The sequence below is a fragment of the Panonychus citri genome, unplaced genomic scaffold, assembly GCF_014898815.1.
Source record: "Panonychus citri isolate SS breed McGregor unplaced genomic scaffold, ASM1489881v1 Contig00050, whole genome shotgun sequence".
NCBI classification, from domain to species: Eukaryota; Metazoa; Arthropoda; class Arachnida; order Trombidiformes; family Tetranychidae; genus Panonychus; species Panonychus citri.
In genome coordinates this window covers 410017-423562 of record NW_026515455.1, presented here as the reverse complement: position 1 = coordinate 423562, position 13546 = coordinate 410017, and the positions used below count along the sequence as shown (strand labels likewise).

Sequence of the window (13546 nt, the reverse complement as noted above, 5' to 3'; positions counted from 1 at the left end):
CTTTTTGGTTGTAATTAAGATGCAATTAATTAATGAGTTGATTGTTTCATTTTCCAGGGAAGAGGAAGGTCGAGATCTTTTAGGAAAACGGACAATGGATTTTAAAGTAACTTATTTAGACGGAGGCCTTGGGGCGATTAACGATCGTTCAGGTTTATTGTCTGATAGCGATTTTGTGCTTCGTTGTCAACGGAATCGTAGATATAAATCTCAGATTCGTGATTTAATAACAAATTGTCGCTCGACACCAACAGGAACCGGAACAACACATATTAGCAATTCTAAACGTAAATCTCTTACTGGAAATGATGAAAGTACCACAGTCTATACCCCGCCCTTTACTGAGTTATGTCCACCGAATGCAATGTCCGCTGCTGCAGCACAGGCTGCAAATGCAGCGGCAGCGGCTGCTGCTCATGTAGCTCATGTAGCTGTTACAGCAAATGCAGTAGCATCAACCTATTCACACCATCATCCTCATCCTCATCACCATCACTCTCATCATCACCACCCTGGTTCAGGTTCTGTCCCATCGTCAGTTTATCCTTACTCAACTCATGCTCATACAACAGATAATATGAACTTGTCAGCAGCAGCCTACGGGATGCCTCAGAATTTGTTCACAGCGGCAGCGATTGACCACAACTCAAGGTCATTTTTAACAACTGATCCTTTGTTTCATTACTCCCGCCACGCATTAACTACCTACTATCCCGATTATCATTCAGTGGCACAATATCCAACCAATGGTTTCCTTGATCATCGTTCATCATCAACAGGCCGATCTGCGTCTTTCGATTCATCAGCATCAACAACACCAACGATGGGAGCAGATAAACTGTATGGATGTCAGCTCACACCACCGAGTGAGATTAAATATAATGGAAGTGAGTCCTCATCTAGTAATAATAATAGATCTACGATTGGAGTTAAGTCTTGTTGTGACAATTATAATAATTCTGGTTCATCTTCATCGTCTAGTTTAATGGGTCATCATCCTCATCACCATCACCATCATCATCCTGGTGCTTCAGCGCCCGTGGCAGTTTCTGGAGCATCAATTCAACCTTTACTTTCTGCAGCTTCACCAAATGAGAATAAATTATCTGAATTAACTAATTGTCATCGTCATTCCTCATCAACTTCAGCCTTTAGTTTTGGCTTGTCCGGCTCATCATCTTCATCGGCAGTTAATGGAGATTGTATATCAGTTACAAAGCACAAGAATAATAGTCTTCCTCATAACAACAACAACTCACCTCCATCTTTATCCATGGAAACAGGATCAGCTCCATCAACACCGTCCATGTCTGGTTCAGCTTTTAGTTCAACATCAACCAACAATCAAACAAACATGAGCAGCGATCAATCCAGATCAAGTGTCTTGATGTGGAATCGTAATACCTGTGGTACAACAACAACAACATCTTCATCTCCATCATCATCATCATCGCCCACGATTAACATCAACAATAATAATGGTAATAAATATTCATCTTCCTCTTCATCTTCCTCATCTTCACTTAGTGAAACACTTACACTTAACAAATCATCGCCAGTTATAAGTTGTAAATGGAATGGATCGATTTCCAATGTAAGGCCACTTTCTCCGCATCCATCGATGACTCTTAGTCCCAATTCTGGTAAAGTGCCGATGTCAATGGCCACTTATCAACACTCAGCATCACTTTATGCATCAACAGATATTAATCCAATTGAAGTAAGTACATCAGTTAATCAATTAAATTTTTTTTTGGTCAAATCAATAATCTATTAATTGCTACAATTGATTCCAATTCACTAATGATCATCAGTATGAGGATAATTAAAATTGCATGAATATGATTTCCTCCTAATTATCTTTAAGATAAAACATTATCCATATTCCGTTGAAGCTCATTCGATAATCAATCGATTTTCAATCAAATGATCAACAAAAATAGTCTAATCTTAGCATAAGAGGGACGATCTTTGCAATTGTAATGAAAATTGATCAGCTGGTATCATTGATTGTCGCAGGTCTTGTTTTAATTGCAATAACCTCTTGTTACGGTAAATTAAATACTTCTCCTGGTTTATTTACCTTTTTGTTTCCTGTTTGGTGATGAGGATGAGCAAGAATCTTGTCACTGGTTAGAAATGAATTGATCAACCTTATTTACTCTCTCAGGTCCATTTATCGAGGTAAATGATGCATCATCTCTCCATGAGCAACTCCCACAACATCATTTCTAATAATTTTATCATCCGATTACCTTTAAGTCTCATTAAAATCTCGTTAAAGGCTCTTTATTATTATTTTACAATTCAATGTATTAATACCAATTCTTCCCATGGTTTTCTCTCTATACTTTTTCTCACCGAGTCCCAATCCTGTCATTATCCTGAGATCATCCCTACCTCCCTCTATCATCATCATCATCTTCTTCCTTCTCTTCCTCTACCTTAATTATCTTCTCTCATCAACTCATCTCTTCATCTCCAAATACATATTATTAAGTCTCGACGATAGAATTGAGCTTTGATCTTGTCAACATCTTCATTTGTGTTATCATTATAAAGACGAAAAGACAACAAAACAACTTAAGCTATAATTTGACAGAACATTAATTCATTGATTAATTTTGATTCTTTTCTCTCGTCAATAGGGTTGGAGTGTGGAGAACATCGGACACTGGCGATCTCATTTGCGTAAGTTGTTTAATTACAAGTAATTAGTTATCCCAACAATCAACTAACATCAATCAAACTACAATTTCACAAAAGATTGTTGATAAAAGCAGCAACAAAAAGATCGAGATTACCTTGAATTTTACGCAGAAAAACAAAAGATGAGTTACAAAGTTGATGGAAGCATGAAAATGAATATAATCAGAATAACTATTAGGCCCTTCCCAGCCCTTAGGGTACATATTGGTTGTTACATTACCAACAATCATCCATCGACTTTATCATCATTTTATTAATCATCTTTTCCCTCGTTTGTGTACTTGGGTTTTGTTTCTCATCTCTTCTCGTTGATGGGTTATAATTTGCAACCAAATTAGTTTTGGAAAACAAAAGATGATCTTGATGATGATGAGAATGGTGATGAAGAGGCAGAAAGAAAGATAAAAGACCAATCAATCTTATTGAATTGATCCACCTAAGCTCATCTCCGAAATCCAGGTTATGTAATTTATGAGAAAAACTCGTCCCCTGTTTATCTCCCGAGAGAGAAAAGTAAAAAGAGAAATCATAACTTCCCTGACCTTTCATCTACCTCCTCTTCCTCCTCCTCTTGATCATCATCATCATCTCTCTCTCTCTCTCTCCTCTTTTCAGCTTGTATCACTTTTTTCTTATTTTCATCTCTTTTTTGTACCTTGAGCATCATTACAACGCCCACAACAAAAACAAGAACAATAAAATGAATCTTCTATCTCGAAACTCTTACATCTCCTTCCTCATCCTCCTCCTCCTACTCTCCCATCAACAACATAATCTCTCAAACGGAGTTTGCATAATCAACTGCAATGTCCGAACATTAAATTATCATCACATTAGATTTGTTATTGGCAATGATGATGATGAATTTATACCTTCATTGGTTTTCTCATCAAATTATCTTGTGATGAAGCATCACAAATGATGGACTCGTTTTTTCTGTGAAAATTGAAGTTTTTTAATTATTAATGAAACTAATTCATGTTGATACAATTTCTCTCGTTAATAGAGGAAGAGTGAAAGAAGTCAATCAATTTGATTGTTACCAATAAACTTATGGGCTCATCGTGACTTAACCTTTCAAAAACAATATCGATGGCAATTGCTTGTGCCCTTAGGGCTTGAGGCTCGAGGATATTTTCAGACGCAAAGTCAAATGAGTGTTACCTTGATTGTTTTTGTTGCTGCTTTTCAAAATCATGCATTTCTCAACCCACTCTCAATGAATTTATTCATTGTCCCAAAAAACACACACTTACATCCACAGTATAATTCCCACAAGAAAAGCCCATCAACTCATCTGTTGGCCGCAAATTAAATTGCTAACCACTAATTATTTCCCAATTAACAGCTACCCTCGGATAGATTCAATCATCCATTTGAACCAGTCAAAGAAAAAGCAATAAGAGGAATAGCATCAGCATAAGAAATTGCATTGGAAGAGGCATCACCATCATCATCATCGTCATCATTAGTGACTTCAACTCCAAAGATCATGTTAACCACCTTAAAAACCATCAGTCCAGCCTCCAACTACCAGCCCGTTGACCACCAGACTGATGACAACATTGAGCTCATGGAACTTTGTTGATGAATCAATTTCCAATCATCAATTGGAAAAAGCTGATGATGAAAGATTCATGCAAATGAGAACGCTGATTATTCATCTGCTCATAAGCATAAAAGAGTAAGTGAAACTTATGGAAAAATGAAACCAAAATGGTACAAGAAAAAAACGACGAAAATGAAAAAGATGAAAATCGAATACAAAATAACTAAGCAATAAATCGAGGAAACGGAAACAAAACATTTGGACAAAGATGACAACGCGCTTTGTGCGTGTTTGACTCTTCTCTCATTATCTCTTCGGCTCCTCTCCCTCTTCTCCATCTTCTTCCCTCATCCATCTGTACATAGGAAACAAGCACGCGTCTCTTTCCTTCCCCTTCAACTAGAATGCGTGTTACAAAACTCCAGTCAATTCTTTCTCTTCTTTCTCTCTCATTCTCTTCATCATCATTATTTTTATCATCATCACTTTTTCTTTCAGTTCCTGGAAACCGTTTAATCTTAAATGTATAATACAAAATAAAAGCATCAATAGGAAACAAACAAACATTTTACCTTCGATTTACCTGAAAAATTTTCTCTTCTTGATCTGTTTCTCCCCTCGACTCTCCCTTTCCCCTTTTCCCCTTCACTTCCTTTTTATTAGAAAATCTCCCTCCCACTCTCTTCCTCCCTGTTTCTTGCATTCTGTCAATAATTAATGTTATTAATTTATTTCAATGTGTATTCATCTCGACACACAACAAATCATGTATATGTATATAGGTGCGATGTTTTTTGTGATATAACAAAACCAATAATGATAATAACATAATAATGAAGCGAATAACAAAAAACTGAAATAAACAAAAACAAAATAATAGCAAACAAACAATAATTTGTGTCTCTTTCTGTTGATATTCTGGCCCTTTGCTTATTGTCATACGAATTTGACAATTTCCACTCAATCAAACATCCGAAATGCTCTTGCAATGGGTAAGGTTAATTTCCCCTGGAGAGAATCAATAAAACTTATATTTTTGTCATTCTCTCGAAAATTGAATGCACACAATTATCAATACAATTTGAGAGAAAGAATAAAATTTTTTTCTTTTTAGTATCAACATGATAATTATCAATACTATCATCGGAATGAGAGTCAGTGAAAAGGAAAGGGTTAAATGTAAATGACAGAAAAAGCAGTAAATTTTACTTGAGCGACTCGACTAACAATCATGAGCGTTAATCTCATTTTAATCAGGGTAATAAAAGTACGTTAATTGCTCTCATGTTAAAATGTAAATCTGTTTATTCATCGTTGAGCTGATTAGTATTAATATTTTTTTTAATTATCATCTCTATGGTTTTCAATCATCTTCATCTGGTACAATTAAACCTGGAATCATTTTAAGCAAACGGGTTTTGTCCAATGGACTTGGAGTTGTAGATGTCATTAATGGTGGTGATTTAAATGATTCTGATAATTCATCTGAATAATAAACTTCAGGGTAACGGAGAGGATTCAAGGCCAAAGCTTCATCGGGTTTACTTTCACTCCATTTGAATGTAGGATATGATGTTGTGCTTGTCGGGGACGATGAGCTCACGATTGCACTGGTCGTTTCTGGCCTTTGATTCTGTTGAAGATTCGGAGTTGGAATGACCGGTAAAGAGGCATAGTGAGTAACGGAGGAGGTGGAGGTTGAGCTGAAGATTCAGCGGGTTGGAAATGCCTTGGAATACCAAGATCTTCAAACGAGAACATGGGAAGATCATCGGGCATATTCACAGGTAAATTTGGTACATATGATGGAACTGAAGATGGGACACTGATTGAAGACGGTCCTGGTTGAGTTGCATATGAATCGGGTAATTTGAATTTAGGAACTTCGAAAGTTTGATTATTTCCTGCAGACATTTTAGACATCATTTTCTGTGCGGTGTCGATCTCCATTTTTGTTACACTTTCCATTGAAGTTGTACACTTGACGACATTCAGTTTAACCTGAATCATACTTGCTTTGTAATTGTCGGTTAGAGCTGAAAGTATGTCGTTCAGTTCAGTGTTCGAGCAGCCTCGAGGATAACAGAGAGCATAAGTCAAATCGAAAACTCTAAAGGAAAGTAAAGAAGAAAATGATTCTAAATCCAACGCCATCTATTGACCTTCGAATTTAAAAAGGGCCATTTATTTACCTTGGCTTGTTCCTCATCGTCATGTTGGTCAAATGATCTACTTGACAAAATTGTCCATTGTCACTGAGTAGACATTGTTCGGGACGAACAAGTTTCACGATCTTGTCGTGATTTCCTGATTTGTACTCTTCCATTATCGCTAAAGTATTGAAACTCATGTTTAGTTCGGGATCGATAAAGTTGTAAGATACTCACTTGAAAATCTTTCAGGGGTCAATTGATTCTCACTCATGAATTGATGCCAAGATGCGTTACATTTGGAACTAGCGACTGAACCAATATCGGTCGTTTCGAGTAATCGTTTCAAATTTTTCTGACTGCTTTTGATCATTAGTTTCATGAAGGCTTCCATTTCCTTGCTCTCCTCCTTTGCTTTCTCGTCTCCATCGGACCCAGAATCGTCTGAACATTTAACTGAATTTAGAAAACAACAATTTAAACAAAAAACAATAAACAAAAATTTAGACGAAAACATTTCAAGCAATTAAAAAGCAACAATTAACTTGACTTTAAAAAACCACTTAGAGGATCAACTAAATTAAAAGGTTCACTTGTTAACCAGCAAATAAACTGAATGCTGTTGATTTAATTCAAATTACAATTGTGATTCATTAATTAAACGTCATTCATCAAGACCAATTATATTTGATTCAATTTGTTTCCTGGTTGATGATCAATGAAATTGAGACAAATGAATCAATGTGATTGAAATGAAAAAAAGTCTCACCAAAACTCATCCCACCAGAGTTGCTTTCTCTTAACTTTTAATCATTAACAATCAACTAATCATTGGATTTAATCAACAGATTAACTTTTAATTGTTATTGCTTTCCTATGATTGAAAAGCAGATGCAAAAGATGATAAAATGATGCTAGAAACTAAAATGCTAAGATTAATTGTGTTTTTATTGTTATCAAATTTTTCACGGTTCGTCCTTCTAATGGTTTACAATTAAAAAATCACCTTCAGTCTTGATCGTGAATAATTATTAATGAATCACGATCATTATCTCAGATTATCAATGTAATAACCCAAAGTTAATGAGACTAATCATCTAGTAAATTGTTCAATAATTAAGAGATCATGATAATATTAATGTTAATAAATGTCTCAATAAATTGTAAACTTTTTTTTTCATCTATTCATGATCACAATTAATATCTAATTGCTAAGTTAAAGTTAATCTGATTGCTAATCAATTCTGTATGAATTTAATTGACTCAGTAATCAACAGAGATGAGAGATGTTGATCTTCAACAACAATCAACTTATCGAGAAAGTTAATCAATTGACTTACTAGAAGATTTAAATTAAAGTTTAATAACCATTAATAAGTGAAAGATAATTATATTATTAATAGTATTTGTTTAAATATCATCAGTCAACCATCAATGATTTCATCGTAGTTAATTATTATCATTGAAAAAGGTAAATGAGGTTAATGTCCGTTAATTTAAATCATCATCTTAATCATGTTATTAATGTTTAAGGACAGTTTAAAACCGCAATTAACTCTTCATCAAACAATTACAGAGGGACAATAGTCTCTAAGTGTATAATTAATTGTTGTCACCATCAATTCATTCATAATAAAATTAACCAGAGTCACAGTGATTGTTACGATAAACCATCAACCCAATATCTTTTCATCAGTCAACTTTTACAGTTTCTGTTGATTGTAATTAGTTAATGAATTGAAAGTTGGTAGTTAGCGACCAAGACGCACCTTCTTAATTAAAAATTATCTTCTTTGTGTTGATCATCATTTCCTTTTCTTATTCATTCGTCATCATCATAATCATCATCTTTCAACACTGTTTACCTTCAAATGTTAATTTAATTAACTATTGAATAAGAATAAGATGATTAATTTAAGGTGTGTGGGAATAACAATTTACTTGATTACATCCTTTTATATTATGTTTGTGGTCCAATGTGATGATTATGGTAACAATTAACAGAACAAACAAACATTAGATTCATGAAATTCATTGTCGATTTTCATTAAAGTCTCTCATTAATTTGGGTAATTACTCAACGATTATCAATGAAAATGGACACAAAATTAGTCGTAATGGTTTCATTAAATGTTTGCATGTTACGATTTTCTGTTTCGACAATTAAATGTTTTCTATGAGAAAAAAGATCCATTTTTTATGAATGCAAAGTATAATTACAACTATTATCAAGGAGTGTAGAGTAATTAATGCTCTCCATTCAAAACGAGTTAATTGTTAACATAAATATTGAACTTGCTTTTTGTTGTTCAATCAAAATAGTTGATTAATAATTTAATTTATTCAGCATTTGCTTTGCCTCAGTTCCAGTCTGTAGATGGCACAGCCACTTGGACTCGAGAACCACCAGCAAGAGCCATCTAGTGATCGGCCAAAAAGTCGCTCATTTTCGTGGTTTGGAATTCAAATTGACTTCGGGATTCAAGGGACATGCCACATATTCTCAAGGGGACAGGTTCGCCTCGATCTTGGACTTCGAGGTTATTAGTCAGTTCTTGCGTTATAAAGGACTTTCTGTTTCCTTTCTTTCTCCATCTTCCATTTGAGTTAGGAACGGAATACACATTGAACAGTCTGCACACTAGCGAACATAATTCCACTTACTCTCTTCAATAAAATTCGTAGTACCAAAAATTTTGATCCAAAATTTTAGAAATTTTAACACGACAAGTGGTGACATCTATTGATTTACCAATCGCTTTGTTCAAATTCTCGGCTCAGTCCTGAGCCACCAGCGCTCGATAGAAGAGCGGCTGAGATGAGGTTCTGTTCCAACAGATGCCAACAGATGTCATTCCAATGACTTTTGGAAAAACTCAAGTTTTCGATTCGCACCACTAGATGGCTCTAACTGTCATTCGAGTTTGAGTTGAATAGAATCTTTTTAGTAGATTTAATTTGAATCGTTCACCTGATCAATCATCATTCTAAATTGTCTTTATTCTATTACACATATTTGAAGTCTCTTCTTCTCTTGGTTTTTTAGAAATTCGTATTTGGTGTGTTCTCTTCAAGTGAATCTTGTTCTTTTCTCTATCCAAATTACATCATCATCATCGTTTTTTTTTTTCGGTTTTTCTCTTTTTCTCTTTTTCTCTTTCTCTCTCTCTCTCTCTCTCTCTCTCTCTCTCTCTCTCTCTCTTCTTTGTTCTAAAAAGTGTGAGCCATTTTTTTCTTAAGTGAAAATGAACTCTGCTAAAGTAGAAAAGTTGGAAGACTTGAAAGCTGTCCTAAAATCAATCATCATACCTTACAAGGATGGTGCTGGAATTCATCAAATCCAAAGGGATTATCATGAACTTGAAGGTCGTTCTTTGCCATACAATGAGTTCGGTTATAGCAGCCCAAGGGAATTTTTGGCTTCCATGTCTGATATTCTTATGTCGGGATCAAATAGACTCGGTGAAACTGTTTACATGGCCAAATTCGGGAAAGAGACACTTCATATTCAATCGATGGTTATGGGACAGAAAACTGTGACCAAGAAGAGGAGAAAAAGGCCCATTCATTCAGGTTATTCTGCCTATTCTAATCTTACTGCTGGAAGATACAACAACTTTAGACCAACTGCTACATGGGGCTCAGGTTGGGGTGTTAGTAAGCCCATCAATAGGTCACATTATGGAGGACCTTCAGTTTCCAGAAATCGTTCAATTGTTCCAGCCGGTTTTGGTGATCCCAGACCGTCATCAAGTTTTGTTTATAATAATTCTTCAAATTATAAACCACCTACACAACCTGTTACCAACAAATTACCAACCCAATATAATCCTTCAACTAAGTCAAAATTGCCATTACAGACAATTAATGTGAATAATCAACAGAAAGTTGGACTAACAAGTGACCGACCTCTACCAGGACCTAGTAACAAATCCAGAGCATCTCCCGCTTTCCTATCAGCTAATGATATAAAAAACATTAAAGATTTATTGAGAAATCATGGGACTAACGGTATCAGCCATGGATTATTTCAGATGCTCTACCAGAAAAAACATGGAATACCTTTGGACGTTAAATCTCGAGGCTTTGTTGACCTTTGTCAAGCTTTTCAAAGCATATCACATATTTGCAAGAATGAATTACACCCTTCTAATAAGTATTATCTGGTAAAATTGGTAGATGAACCTGTCGTCGTACCAAAGGTGGAACAACATATCAATGGAACATCTAAATCACCAAAAGGTTCACCGAAACGATCTCCAAGAAATTCACCAAAGAAAACGCCTGTGGGGGCTTCTCAAAGTAATGGCCGATTAGGTAAGATGGATATTTGTTTATTTGTTTGCTTTGCTTTATATGTTTTACGTCATATTTCATGTTCTGTTAAATAATTTGTAGCATTTTCGAAAACCAAATCTCTCTATTGGTAGATAATCAATCCAATTGTGTTTGTCGAGATTCTCTCTCTTTCTCTCGAGATGTTTTCATTTTTTTTCTGTGTTAAAAAAGCTTTTTGAGTTGTGTTTGAACAGTTTCATTCTTCAATTTAGTTTATTGCATCGCAACTAGATTTTTATGTGTAGGAAAATTTTAATCTATGTTTATCTTTGTTCTGATATTAGGCTAATGTACATTATCAAGTAAATAAATTGCTAGATGATTAAGCGCTTTTGCGCTTGCCTTTCCACTCAATTAGTTACCATAGTTTATCATTTGTAACTCGATTGGTTTAGTCACAGCACTTGTGTGAAATGTTTGCTACATTTTATCAAAAACTCTAAAATTTGTCAACTTAATGTTAAAATGTCGAATGAGTGTTTATTTAACTGTCAATGGTATTTGTACAATTTAAGCTTTTTTTCTCTTCTTCTTTGTTTGTAACCAATTCATTTTATAGTTTATCAATTAATTAAAAACGTCCTCAATTGTTATCCTTGAAATTAAGCTTTTCTCACCCCAATTGGGTTCAGGTCAACTTAGGTTTAATTTGTTCTTGCATTATCTTTCAGATCCTGTCGCGAATGAGAGTAAACCCCACAGAAAAGTAGTTAGCTCGAGTGATAATCCCTTTGAAATGCGAATTGAAGTACAAAATGGTGTTGATGATAGTGAAGCGCTTGAAAATTTTCCCAACACCGCAATTTCATATTTTAAGAGTATTTTAGAGAAATACCCTTACGGTATTTCTGCTGCAAATTTCTTAGCAGAATATGAAATACTTTGTGGAGCACCTTTGGAGCCCAACATTTGGGGTTATTACTCTCCCATGGAAATTTTTTATGGTCTCCCTTCATTGTTTTTTGTTGATCCAGCAGATGCGAGAAGTGGACAGGATAATGACCAAGATGCTATAATTTACGACGCCAAAGCAGTTCCTCCTGAAGTTCACGCAAGAGTAACTGAATATCATGTTAAAAATTCTGAGCCTTTACCGACTGATACACAAGTACGATGGTCTTTCAAATTAAAAATAATGGCACTACTGATGAAAGCTACTGAAGGAATATCAGTTGATAACTTTTCTACTGATTATTACTTAAATTTCAAAGAGAGTCTTGACCCTTGTCTCTACAACTTCAAAGATTATCAAGATATGTTTGAAAATCTATCTAAAGAACTGCCCATTGAAATGTCCAAAAATTACGCTGGCGATGATTTGACAGTTTCATTAACTCCTGATTGGCAAACCCAATGGATCGAAATCTGTGTATCCAATAATCAGTATGATGCATTAAAGCAAATGGTTCCTATTGATGATGTTGTACTTCCTGGAGATATAATTAATGACGTTAACGTTGATGAAGCTACAGTTGATACAGAAGTTTGGCATCCCATTATTCTTACATCTGTTGTCAATCCAAATTGTATTTTCGTCAACTTACTTGGTAAATACTATTCAGAAGCTCTCGATTGTATAATGAATAAACTTGGAGTTTATGAATCTTCATATTGTGTTGGCTATGAAGTGCCTTCATATTGTCTACGAGAAAATTTCTTCTGCGTAGCCCCATTCGATGTCGATAACTGTTGGCATCGTGTAAAAATCGTTAAAGTTGAACCTGATCGCAAGAAAGTGAAAGTAGCTTTCATCGATTATGGCGGAGAACAATTGATCGAAGCCAAGAAATTAAGGCTCATGAAAAAAGAATTCGGTCATCTTCCAGCCCAAGCCATTCGTCTTTCACTCAGAGGAATTCGTCCAAAAACTGATAGGTGGCCTTCTAACGCTAAAAATGAAGTGCTCGCCTTCATGAACAGAGCAATGAACCAGAATGAGAACATTCTTTGTCGCCTTCACACTCGTCAATCGCCAAATCTCAAAGAGACAGTTAGATTCGAAGCCGAAATTTGTGCCAAAATTCCCATTGGATATATTTTCCTACACAAACAATTAATCGAAAGTGGACTTGCGGTAATCGATGACATTTCAACCATTCGAAATAAAAACGAAGTCACGATTCCAAACAATGATGTCCACCGACCTGTTCGAAGACAAACAAGAATCGCAGCGAAGAAGATGATTGCCACTCTCAAGAATCTTCAAACTCAAAACGGAAAAGTCCAATCAAATGAGCTCTCATGTGATACTCAAAGTGAACACTCAAGCCAAATGAATGGTGATACTCCACATACCAATGGATCTGTTGATCATTCCAATAATTCCGAGGCCAGTAATCTCGAAGACAAATTAAACAAACTAAATCTCTAAAGACTTGAGCAATATTAATCAAAACAATTATTCCCAATATATTTCAAGACTTTATATGTAATTCATTTACTATCGTTTTTTGTTTCCCACCTTAAAAATATTAATTTTCTTGTTTAACAATATTTACATTATATTCAATAATTTGGACAATTTTCTAATTTGACACAAGACAATTGTTTATCCCTTCGACAATTAATATATTCCCTAGTCCTCAATGCTAATTAATAAATTATCTAAATCTCGATCTAGTGGAAAATAGCAAAACAAACAATAACAAATTAACCACCGAAGTGATTAAAAGAGTTAAATTGTTAAACTCAAATGATTCACTAATCTTGTGTAATAAGAAGGAGATTTGATGACTCATAATATCCTAATTGTGATCGAAATAAACTTTTCATTTTGTTTGAACTTAATTTCTTTGGATTT

General features: G+C 34.8%; 3 protein-coding genes across 7 annotated transcripts in view; 2 read left to right on the top strand and 1 right to left on the bottom strand.

The window, feature by feature from the left end:
• LOC128385680 (serine-rich adhesin for platelets-like) overlaps positions 1-5152 on the top strand; it is a 32673-nt gene extending 27521 nt beyond the window's left edge. The window contains exons 9-12 of one of the 3 annotated variants that reach the window (XR_008324821.1): positions 58-1720; positions 2110-2184; positions 2649-2691; positions 4058-5152. Coding sequence is in view for 2 of the 3 variants with exons in the window: in XM_053344566.1 (XP_053200541.1) it covers positions 58-1720; positions 2649-2691; positions 4058-4071 (1720 nt within the window). In the remaining variant the exon portion in view is untranslated. The remainder of the gene's footprint in view (positions 1-57; positions 1721-2109; positions 2185-2648; positions 2692-4057) is intronic. The other 2 variants (XM_053344567.1, XM_053344566.1) reach the window with 2 other exon arrangements.
• A 393-nt stretch (positions 5153-5545) lies between these two features.
• On the bottom strand, positions 5546-7088 carry LOC128385682 (uncharacterized). The gene is given in 4 exon segments (XM_053344568.1): positions 5546-5858; positions 5861-6368; positions 6451-6589; positions 6646-7088. Coding segments are annotated over 4 exon segments (1164 nt in total). The 5' UTR covers positions 6926-7088; the 3' UTR covers positions 5546-5621.
• Positions 7089-9371: 2283 nt separating this feature from the next.
• Positions 9372-13533, top strand: LOC128385742 (uncharacterized). 3 transcript variants are annotated; one of them, XM_053344645.1, is made up of 2 exons: positions 9372-10725; positions 11418-13533. In XM_053344645.1, the coding sequence occupies exons 1-2, from the start codon at positions 9654-9656 to the stop codon at positions 13115-13117; spliced, it is 2772 nt and encodes a 923-aa protein (XP_053200620.1). In that variant the 5' UTR covers positions 9372-9653; the 3' UTR covers positions 13118-13533. The 3 variants fall into 3 exon arrangements, with proteins under 3 accessions (XP_053200620.1, XP_053200622.1, XP_053200621.1); XM_053344647.1 differs by having other exon boundaries at positions 9373-10725; positions 11724-13533; XM_053344646.1 differs by having other exon boundaries at positions 9373-10725; positions 11721-13533.
• Positions 13534-13546: the final 13 nt, after the last annotated feature.

Bases quoted from the DNA above. Each gene is read 5' to 3' on its own strand.
- LOC128385742 (XM_053344645.1), top strand. From the start codon at position 9,654: ATGAACTCTGCTAAAGTAGAAAAGTTGGAAGACTTGAAAGCTGTCCTA. The intron at 10,726-11,417 runs GTAAGATGGATA...ATTATCTTTCAG, and splicing joins TCAAAGTAATGGCCGATTAG to ATCCTGTCGCGAATGAGAGT.